The sequence below is a fragment of the Lissotriton vulgaris genome, chromosome 1_1, assembly GCF_964263255.1.
Source record: "Lissotriton vulgaris chromosome 1_1, aLisVul1.2, whole genome shotgun sequence".
NCBI lineage: Eukaryota > Metazoa > Chordata > Amphibia > Caudata > Salamandridae > Lissotriton > Lissotriton vulgaris.
This window is the reverse complement of record NC_141685.1, coordinates 471,008,215-471,029,338: the sequence shown is the minus strand read 5'-3', so window position 1 is coordinate 471,029,338 and position 21,124 is coordinate 471,008,215. Positions and strand designations below refer to the sequence as shown.

The following is a 21,124-nucleotide window of genomic DNA, read 5'->3' as shown; positions in this document are numbered from 1 at the left end:
CACAAGTAAAACAGTTAAAACGTGAGCACGTGTAAACTGTAAAACGTGACATGTATATAGGCGGAGCCGAATCTTCCTTCCATAGACTACTAAACAACCAAAAACTATATAAACTACACCTATTGTGCGATCTGTGATGCAGTTTCCCTTTTCTAGCATCGGACACTTGTTTTGCGACAACAAACATATTCCAGAGTTGTAAGTTGTTTCATTATGGCATAGTAGATAGTTATAAATTGTGGCTATTTGTCAATATTTAAACATTTATATCTAGAAAAAAGAGTTATTGCATGCTTTCCCTTTTTCTCTGTAACGTCAGCAGCTTATTTTTAAAAACAGATAGATTACAACAAACATTGCTCCTTTTCTGGGTCCTTTCAGCTTATAAATTGTGGCTTTCTATATTATAATATTGACACTGTACTTTGCTTCAGAGGTGTTTGTGATCCGTCAGCGCAAACCCTAAACATTTACAATCAACGCCACCACCTTCCAATTGTTAGTGTGTTTTTCACTAGGGTTCATATACTGTTAATATGTATATTATAATATTGACAGTTATGCTGATCTCAGTGGAGTTCAGGACCCGTCAGCACAAAGAGTAAAGATAGATAAGCAACGTCACTAGCTTCTGGTTTTTAGTCTTTCCCCCCCTTTTGACCATACACTGTGAATATATATATATTATAATTTTCACAGTCATGATGTCAGAGGAGTTTATGACCTGTCGCCACAAAGATCAAACTTTTTGACCTCCTGGAGAAAAGAAGCTCAGAAAATAATTACAGCTCAAAAGTATTTCGTTATGGATGTTCTGTTAAATTGATAACTTTATTTTCCTTTTCTTTTTACTGTAACAATGGTATCAATCGTTATACTGTAATAAATTGTCCCATTGTTACAGAAGAGGACTAGGAGATTTTTTGGTGACATCTGTAATACAGCTTACGAAACATTAGAACGTACTTGATCAGATATATTTTTAAGGGAGCATATTTTACGAAATTGCAGAATAAAAAATATAGCTTTCATACATACTTTGTTACTTTAAATATTTGATAAACCCTACATTTCTGAATGTTATTTTCTCATTTCTATTCTTCTCATTTGTGGTTCCTATTCACCTTCTCCCTAAAGAATATATTGGACCAGTTCAGTATATTATAATAGTTCTATCTTATATATTCTTAAGTGAATATGTGATTTGTTAGCGGAACAGTGTGCAACCTCTAAGCACTACAGCAGAACGATCCTGAATTCTACAGAATACAAATTTGAAAAAGAATTATGCATACATTTCTATGTAATATCAAGTCACTTGTATTTAACTGTTTTTTACTTGTTCTCCTGACCTCTGATAATGTAGTGCGGGAGTGTTTGTTGTTGCACTTATATTCTACTTTATCTAAAAGTAACTGATGCCCTCTTACATTATCAAAAATATGGGGTCACACTTTAACAAACTATAGCAGAAAAAAGGAGGATATGGCCACTCTTAACTGATATTTTATTCAATTCCATTTTTAATTGTAACCCGTTTCATATAAACAGCGTCAGTTTCTGAAGTAAGCTTATTTGTATTTGCTGAAAAAAAACTGTTTCAAACCTAGACTGAAATTTTTGCTGCGCTACCACACCTCCCCGTCAGAAAAGTAAACACCACATTATAAGTAAATAGTGCTCCTGGCAAACATTCCCACCCGCAAACCTGATAAGAAAAACACAGCAAGAAACTGTCATTTTTCCGCCGTGATTTGTACACCACACAGCAATTATATAAATGGCTCTTAAAAACTATAAAAACAATGTTTACCTTCATAATCCCTGTCCACCACCTTGTGACCACTGTACAGAGTTAATAGTGTTCCTAACCTCCCCTCTACTACTTTCTTTTTCCATACTCCTTTGGAAGCTCGTCACAAAATCACTGAAAACAGTGAACCGTTCCCACCCAATAAGGAGCAAACTTGTGCTCAAAACACTTTAGCCAATAAAATGTCCATGTTGCGCCGCAGAGGAGGAAGGAATGACTGACAAAGCTTCTACTTTTAATGCTTCATAGCCAATGAACATTAACCTTCGTAAGATCCCGTTTTCCTGGCAGGGCATTGCAATATCCGGTGTTTCTGGAGGAGGTGAGGAAATCCATTGAGATCTATTTTGAGATTAACACTGGGTCAGTGGACAACTGAGCGGTCCTTTGGGAAGGTTTCAAGGCCTATTTCAGAGGCGTTTGCATTGCTAAGAATGCGGGGGTCCTGAGGGATCTACGATCCTCGTTAAACCGTCTTGAATCCGACATATCTGCTCTAGATGTGGAGTTGCTGGGCCATCAATCGGAGACTGATGAAACTTGCCGTTTGGCTTTGATGATGGAGTTTAGGGAGGCCGCGGAACATAAACTCTTATTTCTCAGCAAGCAGGCTGTGGTCAGGAGGTATGGTGAAGGGGAACGACCTGGCAGGATATTGGTGCACACACTTTGCCCCCCTCGTAGTAATGCTTATATTACCAAATTCAGGGGTCTCGACGATCAGTTGTTTCACTCTACTTCGGAGATATGTGATATCTTTCTGTCCCATTTTAAAGCTCTATACACCACTAGACTCTCTGGGGACCTTCGTGAACAGGGTGAATACATAGCTGAGATTGCTTTGGTGTATCTTGGACGATATATGCAGGACTTTCTTGCCATTCTCATATCCCGGGAGAGTGTGGAGGAGGCGATAGATGCACTAAAGGGCTCCTCGGCGCCCGGCCTTGACGGGTACTCCATGGACTTTTATAAAGCATATAAAGAAGTGTTGGTTCAGTGATTGATTGAGGTGTATTCAGAAGCGCTCGAGGTCGGTATCCTTCCCCCAACCTTTCGAGAAGCGGTTATTATTCTTCTCCCCAAGCCTGGCAAAGACCCTTTCCTTTTTGGCTCCTATAGACCAATGTCCTTGCTGAACCTCGATTATAAAATATTAGCTATGGTAATTGCCATCCGGCTGTCCTTATTGATGGAGTATATAATATTACCTGTTCAATCTGGCTTTGTCCCCCAAAGGTCTACTTCCCTCAACCTACGCACTTTGTTTACTGTATTGCATAGGATAGACCCCGCCACTCCGGCTGCCGCTGTACTTCTCGATGCCGAGAAAGCGTTCGACTCCCTTGATTGGCCTTTCTTTCTTTCGGTGATGCGCATATGGGTATGCCTGAATACTTTGTCTCCACCACTGCTCTGCTATACACGGAGTCCACTGCTAGACTGCGCATGAATGGCACGATCTCCCCGCCTTTCCGTCTTTCCCGTGGCACTCGACAGGGTTGTCCCTTGTCCCCATTGCTTTTCATTTTGGTGATGGATCCCTTAGTGCGACACGTTCTGGAGAAACACCTCCACCGTGGCTTGCAGTTTCGTACTGGCCCCCTCTTACTGTCATTGTATGCCAATGACATGGTTTTATATGTTTGGCAATCCCACCTTAACCTTGAGCACCTTATTAGGGAGATTATCCGGTTTGGCAGGTTCTTCGGTCTTAGTATAAATTGGCGCAAGTCAGTAATTTTTGCATTAACAAGCAGTACCACTACCTGGGACTGTGAGTTTCCGCTGGAATGGAGCCATGACGCGGTTAAATATCTTGGGGTTTATATTCATTTGGATACTGCCTCCATTATTCGGCTAAATTATGGCTGAGCTATTAGCGCGTTGGAAATACAGTTGGATAGGTGGTTGCGGCTGCCTTTGTCCATGGCCGGCAGATTTGCCATCATAAAAATGGTTGTTCTCCCGAGATTTCTGCATTTTTTTAATAACATTCCCATTCCTCTTACCCAGTCCTTTTTTTTTACAATTGCGCCATCTTCCTTTGCTCTTGGTATGGGGCGGCAGGAATCCGCGGGTGAGCTGGAGGGTTTTGACACTGCCACCGGAACGAGGCGGATTGGGCGTCCCGGATATGTATCTATATTATTTGATAGCACAGTGTTGTTACTCTTATGCTTGGTACCACCAGGACGCCAAAATCCCCTATTTGAAGCCTGAGGCAGATCTGGTATTGCCACACAAATTATCCACAATATTACCTAATGGCCTCCCTCGAGACCCACATGATATACAAACTGTTTCCACCACTTGTTGGGCGTGGGACAAGCTGGGTAGGCTATTGGGTATCGATCTATTATATTCACCGGCACTCCCGCTCCCGAATCCCACATTACTTCCCATCACTGGGGAGGTATTGGTGCAACGTACACTGACAAAGTTTCAGATTTCCACACTTGGTGACCTGCTCCCCAACAATCATGTCTTTTGGGTGTCTGAGGAGGCCCGGTTTCAGGATTGCTCCTTTATGGATAGATTTGTGTTGTGCCGCATGCTCTCCATGTTGCAGGCAGCCTTCCCCACATTTCCGATCACTCCTGAACCGTTCTCTCCACTGGATGTAATAGTTGAAAGTCCTACTGGTGCACATTTGGTCTCTAAAATGTATAAGCAGTGTATTATGGATCTTCCCTTCTCTGACGTTAAAGTCCGCGCCGCATGGGAGCGTGATCGGTGCCATCCTATAACTGATGATCAGTGGGCGCAATGTTGCAGGGTTACGGAGGAAGTGTCGCCCCGGGGAGTGGTGGTCCCCGGGGCTTTGGAGACCTTGCAGCCCCCCAACCATTTTATTTTTTGTAGCACCAGGGGGTGACGGGGCCCTTGAGTGCTCTAGGAGGGGGGCAACGCAGTCTCCCACCCACAATACATAAAGCCCCGGGGGTGGTGGTCCCCGGGGCTATGGGGACCTTGGACCCCACCATTTTTTTTTGTAGCCCTGGGGTGTGACGATCCCCGGGGCTGGGGGGCACCTCTAAGCCCCCAATAAAATTTAATAATTTTGCCCCTGGTATTTAGTCCCTTGGGGGCTTATTAAAAAAAAAGTTCTGCTTTATTTTATTTTATTTTTTTACGACAGAGTCCGCTCACCCTACACGCACCTGCCAGGTCTTTTAAGAAAAGAAATTTTTTATTTGTGGGCCCTAGTGGTCCTTCTGGGACCCCTAAGCAGGTCTAGAGGGTAAAAGTATTTCTACCCTGCCCGCTTTCTACGTTTTGCACACATATTCCACTGACTTCTTCATCCTCACTTCTACCGAGGCACAAAATGGCTGCCAACAGTTCCTGGTTTCGAATGTTGACAACCACTTGACAGCCAATTAGCATTCAGCATGTGATCGGAAGGGTGCCCTTATGGTGCCCTCCTGGTGCGCGGATCCACCGTGGCCATAGATATATAAATGATTTTAACTGTGATTTTCTTACTAACTACTGAACAGATTGACACCATTTAAGAAAAAGGCACGAGTTTGAACTGAGGACTACAGTCTTCATTTATGAGGCTGTGCGTCACTTTTACGCCGCCGGTGCGTCACTTTTTCTGACGCACCAGTGGCGTAACAATTGCGCCTTGTTGCGCCATATTTACAAAGTGACGCATCTAGGTAGATGCGTCACTTTGTAAACCCCTGCGCCACATTGTACCTGCGCCAAGTATAATATATGCAAGGGCGGCATATTGACGCAAGAAAGGGTCATGGAAGTGACGCAGTGAAATCTATGAGATTTCACTGCGCCACTTCTAGGACTCAAATGCGTAATAATCTTATGCCTGCCTCACAGCAGGCGTAAGACTGACGCAGGCCCTTTCACATGGGGCTTGCCCCATGTGAAAGGACACATTGCTGGAGTTGCGTCACTTTTGTGACACACTCCAGCAATGCGTCACTTTTGCGCCATACAGATACGTCAGAAATACTGACGTATCTGTTACTCCTTGCGCAATGATGCGTCATACTGTAAATATGACGCATCATTGGTGTCGCAAGGAGGGCTCAATAAAAAGTGATGCATCGCTGTTTTCACGCAGCGATGCGTCACTTTTCAAAAATGAGGCCCTATATCTTTGCTAAACTTGGCGTAATTCCGTTCAGCAGTTCGGGATGTAGCTGTGGCTAACGGTCCTATGGGAAAAACGCGTTTTGGGACCCCTCTTTTTCTCTGCCCCCGCTTGACAAATCACTGTGAAACTCTCAGATAGGAGCGGACCGGAACTGAATAAGTTTTGAAAATTTCACCAAGATTCGTCAACCGGCGCCAAAGTTATTCCAAATAGAATGTTGCGGATTTTCTAACTATAACTACCTACTGGCGACTGCCAGTAGGTAATATATATATTTATATATATATATATATATATATATATATATATATATATATATATATATATATATATATATATATATATATATATATATATATATATATATATTACCTACTGGCGGTCGCCAGTAGGTATATATAGTTAGGATTTTTTCTCTATGGGATTTTTGAAAATTCTATGTCTAATAACTTTGCCGTTTGTGGACGGAATTGGCTGAAATTTTCAGGAAAATGGCACATTTTGTTTCTGAGCAGCCCCTGAAAATTTGGAGGGGGGTTCGTCAAGGGGGGCCGAGAAAAAAGGGGGGTCCCAAAACGCGTTTTTCCCATGTTAATTTCCATAGGGCGGTTGGCCTCACTTTTAGCTCGAACGGCTGAATGGATTTGCATGAAACTTGGCAAAATTGTAGGGACTGTTAGACCGATGTGCTTTTGCTAGGTCTCAATATATGTGCTCCAGTGGATTTTGATAAATTAAAGTTCCAAAAAATATATATATCTGTGACAGCGCTCCGGGTAGCGCTCCGGTTCGCGTACTTGACGCGTAACGGAACTTCGCGAAGCGAAGCTGATTGGCTCTCTGGTGTCTGTCAACATTCTAAACAGTCCGGAGCGGCCGCCATCTTGTCTCTTGGTAGGATCGAGAGACAAGAGGAGGCCAAAACGAAGGGGGATATGACCATAAGGGGGCATAGTAGATCCTCCCTGACCCCCTAGGTTTGATGTGGAGGCTTTAAAAGGGCCCCGCGGGGCAACAAAAAAAAAATCGTTTTTTTTGCGTGGGGTGCGCCCGGTACGCGCACCGGAAAGCGGTCCGGGGAGCGTACTATGAGGAAACAAGAATGATAGACTTTTTAAATATTGTATGTTTATTGATTGTTCGTTTTGTTGTTTTTTTTTTAATTTAAGTAGCAATATGTAGGTACCAATGCAGAGTCAAAAAATTAATATACACCGTCTCCTTTGTAGATATCTTGCATGTTGTTTCAGAAGTTATTGTGGAATAAGGAATTCATACCATAGTGTGTCAGGAAAGTAGAAACAATATGGAGGCAGGAGATGATAAAGAGATGTTAAATTCACATTGGAGATAATATAGTTGGAGAAAGGAAGTAACTATGAGCAAAATTATTGTGTAACATAAAAAAGTTGCACAGTATACTATAAGTCTGACTTTACATTATAATCAATTTGGTACTAGTTTATGAATTACATATAAAAATGATTAAAGACTCAAACAATTTTTGATTATTAAATATAAATTTATTTTCAAAATTTAATAGACTGTCTAACATTTGACTATCCGAAATGTCCTCCTGTTGAGTGAACATAACTTCCCACATTTTATCGTCTTCATAATGAAGTAACAAATCCACAGATTCTACACATTGTAGAAGTTCTTGGTCTCGTGATTCGTCCATGAATTCCAAGTCAATGCGTTCAATGATTTTCTCATTGTTCATCTCTAGGGCAATTTCAAAGGAAACATTCTGTTCTCCTTCAATTTTTTTCGCTGAAATTTGCATAAAAAATAAATATATCAGTAGAGATAGGGCAATGTTGGGTTTAAGTTCAGACAGGTACTTGTGAGTTTATAACAGAGAAGTTATCTATGGGCACTGTATGGTTTCAGGCGTGAAGTAGTACTATTAAAAAGTGCCTGCGAAAAAGCCTAAGTAAATTCATAATTATAACACAGAAATGTAAATCAATTCATAATTTATAATAAACAAGCCTTTCTCAATGTCTAACTCTTACAGAGGGATAGTATATAACTATCTGAAAATGTTTTCCAAATTAATTTAAATTGCATAACATAGTTCTCCAGTCAAATTTATAAAATAACATCTTACCTTTTAAAAACAAGTTTAAGCTGTCAGTGAAAATGTTCTTGCAATGTACTTCAGGAAGTAGTAGTCAAAATGGCTGTGTTTTTCTCTCTTTCTTTATATATATTCAGGTACATAATCAATCAAATGTCAGGTAAAAAAAGTAGAAAAGGAAAGTAACATTTTAATTGGTTGTCAATTCCAACACTTCAGATGTGTTTTGTGAAGTAATTTACCTCAGGGAATTTAGAGAGGTCTACATGCTAAATGGCTAAGTGGAATTCCAACCAAATTTGTGAAAATGGTAGGGATTGGTATGTAGTATGAGCTAATGTATATTTGGTGAAAGTGTCTCCAGTGGTTTTTCTGTAAATTACTTTCCCACCTTTTTTAAGCGAGCGCTTCTCAGTGCGTGCCCCGGTACGCGAACCTGCAGCGTTACGGGAGTCCTCCATTTTGTGTTTCGGTAGAATTGAGATACAAGATGGAGGGTAAATAATGTTCAGAATGGGTAGAAGGGGGCACGGTAGACGTATCCTGACCCCCTAGGTTTTCTGAGGGTGGCTGAGGAGGCCCATATGTGCGAGAAAAAAGATTTTTTTTTTGAATTTTTTGCGCGGTTAGCTGCCGGTACGCGAACCGGGTAGCGAACCGGGAAGCGAACATAAGTGAAAATTAGTGAAAAAGGTACATTCGAAATTTTTAAAGAGTAATTATAGTTAAGGTAGCTCTGAAAAGAGCTTTTGGGTTCTGTGTAAGTTCTAGGTACTTATAAGTAGGTACCAATACACAGTCTTAAATTTTGTATGAAAACTCTGTTCCCCTCATCTGAGAAGTGCACGCCATCTCCCCTGTAGATATCTTGCATGTAGTAACGCAAGTTATTGTTGTAGATGCAGCCCATTCCATGGTCTCTCATGTAAGCTGAAACAGACTTATTTACATGCTGCCTCGATTTATCAATTTGTGGACAAAATTGATTGGACCACCTCCATTTTTGTCTTTGGCATACATTGGAATATACCAAGGCAGTTTGAGGAAAAAGTGCCATCAATTGCTCAAAGGTGTCCTTTAAGAGCATTTCCAGACCTACCCCAGTCAAAGTGCCCAAATCATTTCCTCCACATTGCACTATTATGAGGTCAGGGTTTGGCAAATGCAAAAAGGTTTTCACCAATGGTATCAATTGGTGACATCTCAATCCTCTTTAGCAGTGATTGGTGGATTTCCATTGCTGAAAACAGAAAGTTAGGCTGCATGGATGTGTTCTTTGAAAGATGTAATTTGAATGGTTAATAAAAAAGGATTTTAAGAAACACTGCAGTGGATTAGGAGGTGTAGTGAGAGTTCAGAGTTCATTTGAAACATTGTTGTGTGAACTTGTAAACATGAGAGGTCTGTCAGGAGGTAGTTGCTATGGAAAAAGGGCAGAAAGGGCAGAGGGGGGAAGGGTGTTGATTTGAAAAAAGTGAGGGAAGAGTTTTGATTGGGTGACATGAGAGATATGTGTCATGAATATCAGCATTTTTGTGCCTTTCTTGGTTGCAGCCTCAGGAGTGCATACCTTTTGCTCTGCTAAAGAAAAATTGGTGTGTTTCTGAGACTGTTTTGAAATTCAAAAAGCATTTGCTAAGGTGAGATATGGTTCCTTTACTTTAGAAAGAGACTTGTATGCTTTTTGGAGAAAATAAGGAAGCCAGCTGTGCATTTAAAATGATGTTTTGTGTCAAGTGTTTGCATTATGTTTTCCAAGAAGATTTTGCTTCTTTTACAAATTGTAATTGGAGATAATGTGAAATATTAGTACTGACAAGGTGTGGTTGTACATAGGAGCTGTGCTGTGTTTTCAAATTATGACCAGAAAATCGTTTTTAAGGAAAAGGAATGCTTTTTAAATTTATGAGAATTTATTTACTTGCGATGTGACTCCTGCAATGCGTCGCTTTTGCGGAACAGATGCATGATGCATCTGTGTTGTTTTTGCCCCATGGTGCTCCACAGTGTACATGTTAAAAGTGATGCATAAGTGGTGCAAGGGCCTTGTAAATACACCCCTATATGTGCTTGGTCATTTTAAGTCACTTCCCCCTGGGGAAAGGGTCTTCTAAATATGTCCTCATGTGTGCTTTGCAATTTTAAGTCACTTCTCTCTGGTGCAAGTTCTTTGTAAATACGCCGTCATGTGTGCTTGGCCATTTCAAGTCACTTCCCTCTGGTGCAAGGCCAGGGCCTTGTAAATACGCCCTCATGTGTGCTTGGCCATTTCAAGTCACTTCCCCCTGGTGCAAGGTCCTTGTAAATACGTCCCCATGTGTGCTTGGCCATTTCAAATCACTTCCCCCTGGTGCAAGGGCCTTGTAAATACGCCCCCATGTGTGCTTTGCAAATTTTGATTTTGATTGTTTGAGTTACATAGCCATGTTAAAAGTGATGGAAAAAAAGGTGCAAGGGCCTTAAAAAAACACTTTCATGTGTATTAGGGCATTTTAAGTCAGTTCCCCATGAATGTAGGTATATAATTGTTTTACATAATAGGTTTAATAACGTTTTTTGAAATCAATTAGGTTTCTTGATATGTACTGCTAGTGTTTCATAGGTTGTTTGGGGCATATTTACAAGGCCTTTGAGTCCCTTTGATATTATTTTTCCCATTTTAATTTAAGACATTTCCCTGTGGTGCAAGGTCCTTGTAAATACGCCCCCATGTGTGCTTGGCTAATTTAAGTATTGATAGGGTGTGCTTCTACATAGGACCTGTGTTGTGTTTTCAAATTTGACCAGAAAATCATTTTTTTTTTAAAAAAAAACACTTTTCACATTTATGAGAAGGTCATATTGGTGTCTGCTTCTTTAAATAAATATTGAAGTGAGAAATATTAAACTGAGGCTTCAATAAGTGTCAAGGGAGGTGAGTAATGTACATTGCTCTGTTGTATACAGTCCTCATCTTCCGCGTACTCTTGGATATGCTAGACTACATCTGCACAATGAGATAACTAAGCTGAAGAAATACAGGTGATGTGATTGTTAAGTGTGCAAAAATATTTGTGCAATTATATCACTTGTGTTTCCTAACATTACGAATCACATTGTGCAGATGAGGTTTAGGCGTGTTCAGGGAGATAGAGGAGGTCTGGCCTTTGTTCAAGAGTGCAGTGGACATGATTCACTTCATTGGTAGGCCTGCACATGTATTATCATCTCTGTACTCTTCAACAAGCCTAAATTTCATCTGCAACCCTGAGTAGGCCTCACCTCAAACAAACCTCTAGATAGTCCACACCTTATCGTCATCCTGAATCAATCATTTAAAGTGTTAGGGGCAGATTTATGATGGCTGTGCGCCTCTTTTGTGCTGCTGTTGCGTCACTTTTATAATGCAGCAGTGATTTACAAGATGTACCATGTTGCAAGATAGCAGCCGCGGGCCGTGGAGGGAGTTACGGTGGGGCAGGGAGGCGGGGAGGGGGAGGGACAGGGTGGAGGGACCTAAACACTGGCATATGGATTATTGCAGGTAAGTACACAATTTAACGTGCGTCAGGTTTCATGTGGGCGTTTTGTTGCAGGGTGGGCAGTCATTTGCATGAAAGCCCTGTAAAACTAACACAGTAAAATTAAGAAGATTTCACTGAATCATCTTTATGGCATTGCTGAATCAAATCCTTACTGTTATTGATTTACTGTTTGGTAATAGTGGTTAATAACATGTTTTATTATATTTTACCACAGATTCAACTGCAGATCATTTCGAAATTAGACAATGCCGTCTAAGGATAGAATCCAAAAGGCTACAAAACGTCAAAGACAGCAGATTACTAAATGCTTGCAGCAGTCCTCTACATTAAAATCTCGTCAAGTCACGAAGAAAGCTCCGGGTAAGAGAACGAAATCATTCCTTAGAAACATTTGTAGAAACAAAAGTATAACTGCAGAACAAGTTTTAGTCCAGAAAAAGAGAGCCAATTTAAACGGAAAGGAAAGGCCAATCAAAAATGTTACTGGTAGAGCAGGAGATAACTCTGTGCACGGCAGTAGAAGGAAAAATCAGTTTAGGGACATTCATATACGAATGTTCCGCAACAGGATAATTGGCAATTTGTTAAAAAATTTAAAGAAAGGTCAACAGAAAGTGGCTTTTTATAAGAGAAAGAAAAATGTAGAGAAAATTATTGATCAGGCTTTTGAAATTAAGCGAAAGTTATTTATTTTGGTAATCAATAGAATTAGGAAACTAAACAAGGTAATTTATGATTTCAAATCAAATAGTAGATGGAAGAGAGTAGTTAATCGTAGTAATTTTTGTGAAGTTTTCTCAGGAGAATGGATGCATAGTTCAAGTTGTGAGGCATTTTTCAATGAGGAGATTTACTTTCAGGACAATGAATTGGTGCATGCTGTTGACACCAGTGGTCGAGCTTATGAGGTGAAAGATGGTTGTCCGGTTGAAAAAGAAAAACTTGTGTCAACAGAGGCAGAAGAGGTGTTAGGTAATGAAGTTTTAGGGAGACGTCCTAAGGGACCAGTGTATACCTTGAAGTGTAGTTCTATTTGCAGTGTGCAACAGGATTCCATCAATTTTCTTTGTGATTTTGTACGGACATTTAATAAGAAAAGTTTAAAACAGAAAATAAAATTGTTGCAAGAATTAGATCCTTGCAGAGTGAGAGAAGTGACAGGTTTGCATGGTCATTCACTGGCTTGTCTTTCCAGGAGAGTATGCCAGAGTGTTTTTCATCATTTCAGGATGCTAGCAGTGCATCGTAATAAAGTGAGGAAATTAGTGAGAATGTTGTATTATGGTAAGAGTCCAGCAATTATGCCTAAACAATTATGCACTGCTCTTTTGCATGGTTCTGAAGGAGATGTGAAGAATATTTGTGAAGAAATTGAGTTTTGTTACTTTACAAGTAAAGAGGAGAATGTTGAAATTGACCCAGAAGAAGAAGATAATGTGGAAGCTAGTTTACAGGTTTCCAGTACAGATAATTTTCAAAAGGAAATTGCCACGTTTCAGGTGAAATCAAGTGAGAGGCCTAATTTCACTTGTGTGTGTTGTCGACGCACTCATTATAAGAATCAGACTAAGTTAGTGGATTTATATGCGAAAAGTGAATGGGAAAATAATAGTGAATGGAAGGATTTTGCAACATACTTGATGGTAGAAAATTGTTTTGATTTGGGTTTGGATCAACGTGTGTGTATTTATTGTTGTAACAAATTAAATCAAAACCGGATGCCTGCTAGAGCGGTTACATAATAATCTGGAATTGGTTGACATTCCTTCTGAATTGAAGGATTTAAATACTTATGAATCTATTTTGATTCAAAGTGTGCATCCCTTTCAGGCTATTGTAAGAATGGAGCCAAAGACAGGGAAATTTCCTCCATCAGATTTACAGAGAGGATTAAAGGGTAGAGTTGTTTATTTGCCCCTAGATTTAAAAAAAATATTAATACAATTGGAGTAGAGAAAGTGGAACAGGAACCTCTAGTTATCTTAGTTAATGGGGTTCCGACAAAGAGTAAGAAAATATGGCAAGATTTAGTGGATGTTAGGAAAGTCAAAAAGGCAACATTGTATTTGAAGAAAAACAATAAGTTCTACAAGAATGTATATGTTGCAGAAGAGGAAGTAAGTGAAGAAGAGGATAGCGATTTGTGTGCTGGTCAAATTGAAAAAGTAGAACCCTCTAAAAATGAAGAAATATATGAACATTATAGTGTTCATTCTTTGCATTCTAAGGAAGTCATGGGGAATGCTATTGAGTTGTTTCAAATGAAACAAGCCAAAGGGAGTCCCATTAGTGTTTGGGAGGAAAGTTTGGAAGCTCGATGTTTCCCACAGCTATTTCCAACAGGTCAAGGAGGAAGATATGATGGGCGACCTGATCAAATTCCTGCTTCTGAATACAGGACTTTACGATTGTATGCAGAAGATCCTAGGTTTCGTCAATGCATTCCCTATTTGTTTCATCTACTGTTTGAAAGCGATCTGTCTGGACTGTCATATGCAGTGAACCACATCTTGAAAAGTGGTGTACAGATGCAAAACATCTCGGCAAGTGACTTTATGGATAAAGTCAATGTGCAAGATAGTATTTTGGATTCTCACCTGATTAATCTCATGGCGTGTCAGCGTGGTACTAATGAGTACTGGTACCGTTGTCATGGTGATTTAAAATGTATGCTGAGGAACTTAGGAACTCCCACATGGTTCCTCACTCTCAGCTGTGCCGAGTATGGCTGGGAAGACTTACTTGAATTTCTACGTGAGGCAAATGGAAACATTGAAAATATCGAATTCAAGACACCCGGAGAACTGTGTTCTTTGGATCCAGTGAATGTATGCAGGTACTTCAATCATAGATTTGAAGCTATGATGTCTTTCATCATGAACAAGAAAAATCCACTACTTGGAGAGGTGTTGGATTTCTTCTGGAGAAAGGAGTACCAAGCAAGAGGTGCTCCTCATATACATATGCTGCTGTGGATCAAAGATGCTCCCAAATTTGGAACAGATCCAGATGACTTAGTGATGAGTTTCATAGAACAGTGTTCTACATGTGCTGTTCCAAAGACAAAGGAAGACAAAAGTCTAAGAGAACAAGTTTTACGGTTTCAAAGCCATCGTTGTGGAAAGTACTGTCGTCGTAAATTCAGAAACAAGAACAAGTACTATACAAAATGTCGTTTTGGATTTCCATGATCGGTGATATCTAAAGGAAGAGTGAACAATTTGATGTCTTCTCTGCGACATAATGTGACGAGGAAATCACCCAAAAATACATACAATTTGAAAAGGAACGAAGAGTCCAAGTATATCAACGACTACAACCCAGTGATTTTGTCCATATGGAATGCTAACATGGATATACAGTTTGTGGCTGATAACTGTATGGCTGTGGCTCGGTATGTGACATCTTACATCACCAAAAAAGAAAAGACAGAATTGAAGGATATGTGGGAGGACATTTCCCATGAAAAGAGCCTCAGTAAGAAGTTGTACAGTTTCAGTCTGAAGATGTTGTCGCATCGAGAAATCGGAGCTTACGAATGTTCTGACCGGTTGTCTTCAGCAAGTCTTTATGCCAAATCCAGGAGTATCATTTGGGCGAGTCTTGGTCTTGCTGCAACGCGTAATCGAGTTCTGAAACTTGTACGGGAAATTGAGTATTTGGCGGAAAAGGAGCCAAACAGTACAGATATTTTGAAGACCAACATGTTGGATACATATTATCCAAATAGAAGCAGTCACCTCGAGAATGTTTGTCTGTATGAGGTTCTGCAAAATTACATATTCAAAAGGAACATCAAAGAAGATATTGATAAAGGAGTGTATGCTGTAATTGGAAGTGAGGGATTTTTCGCAACTTTTCAAGCCTTGGCGTGCAGAAGAGGAACTGCTTGGAGATTTCCTCTGTTACGAAGACTCTTTCAATGCAGCCAAAGAGACCATAGAATGTCCTGTTTTTCCCAAATATCTAGAAATGTTGAATGCGGAAATCGAGCAGGAAGCAACGATTGCAGCCGAGATTGCTAGAGACAGTTCTCAGGACAGTCAGTGTTCTGTTTCATTGAGTCAGGATCCACTAGGAGGACCAGTTATCGAAAATGAAGCTGCCACTGCTATGATGGAAGTGGAAAGAGCCATGGCACATGCTCAGGAGGATGCGGTTAACTTAGAAGACTTGGAAAGACAACTCAACTTTGAGCAGAGGAAAATATATGACGAAGTTACCAACCAAATTGATCATGGATTAAGTCATGAGAAGAAAGAGTGCTCATGTACGTCGTTGAAGACTGTCCGACTGTACGTGAGTGGAGAAGCGGGAACTGGAAAAAGTTTCCTCATTAAAGCAATTTCATGTTATTTGCAGAAAAGGACTGAGTCATCGCTGTCTTGTGTTGTCACCGCTCCAACTGGACTGGCAGCACATAACATTAAAGGTATTACTTTGCATCGTCTACTGATGCTGCCAGTGGAGCATGATAACAAATTACAATACCACAAGTTATCTGGAGATGCTTGTTGTGAAGTTTCAAGAGTCTTGAGGAAAATGAAACTTCTTATCATTGATGAAGTAAGCATGGTTTCCAATGTCATGCTTGCCTTTGTGCATTTGAGAATGCAAGAAGTTTTCAAAACAGAGTATGATGTGTTATTTGGTGGCAAACACATCATTGTTTTCGGTGATCTTCTGCAGCTGACACCAGTGAAAGGACAACCTGTGTTCAAAATGCTCAAACATGAAGATACCAGGAAGTGCCTAGGGAGTATTGGCAACGTCAATATATGGTTAAAGTTCAATTATGCTGAACTGCGTGAAAATATGCGTCAAGCGAAGGATGAAGATTATAAGAATATTCTACAAGATGTTAGAATTGGAAAATTGACCGAGCATGGGAAAGAAGCTTTACATGCACGATTACTGTCAAATTTGTATCCAGAAGAAGACGTTGTGCCTGAGAATATTTTTCGGAAAATTACTGAGAAGAAATCTGGAATATGTTTGATGCCAACTCTTGCAGAATGTGCCATCTTCAACAACAAAATGTTGCATTTAGAAAACCAAGACATTGTGAAACTGGAAGCTATTGACAGAGTAGAGCATATGGGAGCAACAATTATTTTGTCTGAGAATTTGAAATCTAAATTGGATTCATTAGAGAAGACTATATCTAAAACTGCAGGTTTTGAAAAGACTCTGAATGTGTGCTTAAATTGTCGTATAATTTTAAGAAGGAATTTACATGTTGAAAGAGGTCTGGTAAATGGATCAATGGGTAATGTTGTTGATTTTGAGAAATACAGAAATAGAGATGGAATTGAATTTTTAAAAATTAAATTTGATGGCATTGAGGAAGTACAGCTAATTGGTCGTTGCTCTGCTAGGTTTTTGCTTGTAAAAGACTTATATGTTCGCCGTAAGCAGTTTCCTGTTTGCTTGGCATATGCGGTGACAATCCATAAATCGCAAGGTTTAAGTGTAGACAGTGCATTGGTGAATATTGGCAGTTCTGTGTTCAAGGAGGGTATGGCATATGTGGCATTGTCACGAGTCAGAACTTTATCGGGATTGTACTTGATTGAGTGTGATGTCACAAACATTTGTGCGGATCTAGATTGTGTTAAGGAATACAATAGGTTAAGAAAAGAGTATGCGCCACATTTGCCTCAATATCCTTTGTTTGAGAAACGTGTGGTAGGGCGGAAAGGAAGAAATGTGACCAATAGTCGGGAGGTTGTAGCAAAAAGACAAAAAGTCGATGATCCTGAAATTATAAGCAGAAAGAAAAAGGATTCTGTTGAAGATGTTGTTGGTTTTCAATTTGAAAACAGTTCTGGTGTCAACTGCTATGCTAATGTAGTGGTTAATGTTGTCTTTTCTCTAGAAACTTTAAAAGAACAGATTGTGATCAATTCGGATCAAAGTTTTTGCTGCTTGCTGAATTCTGTGTTAGAGAAATGTAGCACTGATAGAACAAAAATAGAAAGTGTGTCTGAAATTCGAAATCTGTTAGACAAATGTTCAGGTCAAACGCATTTCTCTCAAAATATTCAGCAAGATTGTCAAGAGTTTTTAATGTATATGCTTGATGTATTACAAGATGAAGGTGTAGATGTAGATCACCTGTTTGGTCTTTCGTATCAATGGCAGCATGACTGCGAGAACTGTAGGCTATCAAGTACTAGTAGTGTAGACTCAGAAAGATTTATATATTTAACTTTGCCAGACAGTAAATCAGTGTCCTTTAATAAGCTAGTAAAATCAGCCGATCACAACATGGAGTGTAGCCAATGTAACTCAGCAATGCTGTCCACATTATTTATACGAACATATGGCCAGTATGCCATTTTAATGTTCCAACGATGTAGGCCTGATGGAACAAAATTGACAACTTTAATTAAAAATTTTGTGGCTTCGCAGTTGTCAATATCAGGAAGGACTTTTGTAACTGCAGCAATTATATATCATGACGGTCCTTCAACAACATCAGGACATTACACAGCTTATTTAAAGTCTAGAAACGGCTGGTCATTCTGCAATGATTCTGTTTTTCCCTTGTCTTTTCTAATTTTTAAATACATGTTTTAATATTTTTCAAATGTTTGTTCTTTCTTTCACAGATTGAAAGTATAAAAATAACAAGTAACTAAGTTAACGTCAATTATAAGGTAAATGTTTTGTACTCTTTTCGTTACGTTTCTATCACATTTAACTTCTATTAGTTCCACTGCTTCATTTGTTTAACCCTCAGTTTTCTGCCTTTGCTACTTACTTCATTCATTTCTCTATTACTTACTTACTCTACTCCTTCCACTCCTTTTCTCAGTCCCTCTTTAAACAGTATCTCTGTGTTACTCCATCTAACACTCTTTCTTTTAACATTACTCTCAATTTATTTTCTCTTTTTTAAAAAAAAAAATATTTTTTGAGTTTGCTTCCGGTTCGCGTACCGGTGCGCGAACCGGGAAGCGAACCAAAAGAAATAGAGGTTGTCAGAGTGCTTAACATTCTAGAAAATTCTTATAAAGGGGAGGTAGTTCTGAAAAGAACTTTTTTTATTATTTTTGTTGTTTTATATTTTTTTTATTATTTTTCTGAACATTTTTTTTTTTTGTATTTTTTGAACGGTTTTATATTTTTTTTGTTTTTGGGGGGGGAATGAAAATGATTCGTTATGAAGGGCTCAACAGGAGCAACAAAAAAAAAAGATAATTTATTTTCGGGGGCGTTTGGGACATTGATGATTATCAATAGCTAAATTGATTACATTTATGCTACTCTCTCTGTAGCAAATGAGTTGTCCACAATGAATACAGACATGTTTTATGCTCCCAAATTTCATTTGAATATTTGGGACTATGTCGCTCGCCTCTGGTCCCGTCACTGCCTCTTCATTGGTGGATGTACTGGCCACAGGTCGGGGGTTATCCACCAGATCACGTACTTGAGCAGCACTGTAGTTGATAGGGTGCCACCTTTCCATATGGCGATGCATGGTATAATTACCATAACTGTATTTTTTTTCTGTTCCTCTGGACAGTTCATTTTTACAAATCAGGCAGGTAACATACCGGGCATTAACCTTTTTTTGTCCCTGGGGAAAAGAAAAAAATTGCCATATATAATTTGGTTTGACATGGGACCTCCTTGGCTGTTCAGGTAAAAACATCCCAGTCCCTTGCTCCTCTTCCTCTTTTTCCTCTTCTTCCTCCTCTTGTTGGAGGATGACCTGAGAAGGTGGTCCTCTCTTCCTAGGAGGTGGTGGTGGTGGGGGGGTCCACCAGCTGCAGCATTCATTGAAGCCATTTGTAAGGTAGTCAATGTAGGTCTTTCTCTCATAAAAATGAAAGTCAGAGTGAGGAAAAAAGGTGGGACTTTCATCATTTGGTAAAAAAAATGTTCTAAACCAATGAAAAGTGTTATTTTAAGGTCATTTGACCAAGCCTTCCATCATTAGGAAACCAAAAGTAAAATGAACTAATGAAAAGTTTTATAAACAAGTCACATGACCTGTTATGCTTACGTTACGCGCTCCGTGCCCCGAATCGCTTCCGGGGAGCTGCGCTTCACGCCTCGGTTCGCGCTCCGGAACACTTCCGGGTGCGCTAACGCGGCACGTCATAAGACGCATTACGCTACAACGCGATACGTCGCGCTTACGCGACTCGTCACAATGTTGTTTTCTAACGCGGCAGTTGCGCAAAAAGAACGTTTACCGGTTCGCGGACCGAGTCACGGCACCAAATTGAGGTAATGCTAAGCTACCCGGTTCGCCGACCGGGAGCGAAACAAAAAAAAATAATAAAAAAAAAATACATACAATAGAGGCCAACCTAATTAGACTAAAGAATGTCTTTAAAAGGGCCCCGCGGGGCAAATAAAAAAAAAATGTTGTTTTCTTTGTGTGGGGTGCACAACACAGTCACATTGAGATAGGCATGACGGGTTACAAAGGGGACGAAAGTCTGCACTACCTATCCTTCACTATCTGCAAAAACTAAACAGAGTATTGCGACTCTGTGCTTATTTGTGAATAGAGAATCACCCAAAGAGAACAAATTCCGAACAATCATAGGCTATTGGCAGTAGGCAGAGAGGCCATGACACACAAAATGGCTCTTACTTACGTGCATGATGGGGACTAAAAGGGACTAGATGGCGTGGCCACTGTTTCGCGACTTTTACTTTACTTTCAACAGTGGCTGTGGTGAACATAAATGAACGCCGCTTATGTATACCTAATTTTAGTCATTTTCCATAAAAAAGCTTTTGATATTTGCTATTAAAAAACCATTGAAATTCACTGAAAAAACCATAGGTTATAGACCATATATAGTTAGGGATTAGCATTCACAAAACCTTATTTTACTCGCACAAAACCAATGAAATTCCATATATAGTTAGTTGCACTAACTATATATTTTGCGCGCCCGCAATCCACTGCTGATGATGTCACATATTACATCATTCATGACATGGTCAGTGACATCACTGATGACATCACTGATGACATCTCAAATGACAAAATGAAATTGCGTCTCTCAATGTACTCACCAAAGCGTCTAGTGGGGGTATTAATATGCTGTTGCTGGAGGTAAATGTTGTAGTAAATAATGCATCCCATTTGCTTCTTTGCTGGGATTTCCTTCCAGGAAATTAAAACTGAGTTTTTTGTTCCGAGTTTAAAATACATCTCAGGACCTATCACAGGTGCTGTAAAATAAAACCATGAGCTGATTTACAAACCAAATAAGAAAGGTCAAAACTAAAAACTGAAACACAAAAGTAAGTGTTACCCATCTCGATGGAGAACCCTCTTGCACTTGAGGCCGTTCCTGCTTTGTTTTCAGACACTGAATATACATCAATGTAATAGCAGGTGTTAGGCTGTATGTTTTCTAAAATAAAAAAATCAACACATTAGACTGCTTTCTGAAAAGTCCACTATATTATTCTTCCTTCTTCATCAAAATGTTCAAGGTGTACGTCTATATTTGATATCACTTCGCTGTTCAGAGGGGAATCGGCTCGGGGAGGCTGTATATTGCTAATATCGAGGCAGAGACTGAGTAAATACTAGGATA

General features: G+C 39.7%; 1 protein-coding gene across 1 annotated transcript in view; it reads right to left on the bottom strand.

Annotated features, from left to right (window-relative positions):
- LOC147747365 (interleukin-12 receptor subunit beta-2-like) overlaps positions 1 to 21,124 on the bottom strand; it is a 553,753-nt gene that overhangs the window by 128,127 nt on the left and 404,502 nt on the right. Inside the window, exons 12-13 of the mRNA XM_086936246.1 lie at positions 20,837 to 20,938; positions 20,595 to 20,753 (exon numbers count right to left, since the gene is read on the bottom strand). Of these exons, the coding sequence (XP_086792372.1) occupies positions 20,595 to 20,753; positions 20,837 to 20,938 (261 nt within the window). The remainder of the gene's footprint in view (positions 1 to 20,594; positions 20,754 to 20,836; positions 20,939 to 21,124) is intronic.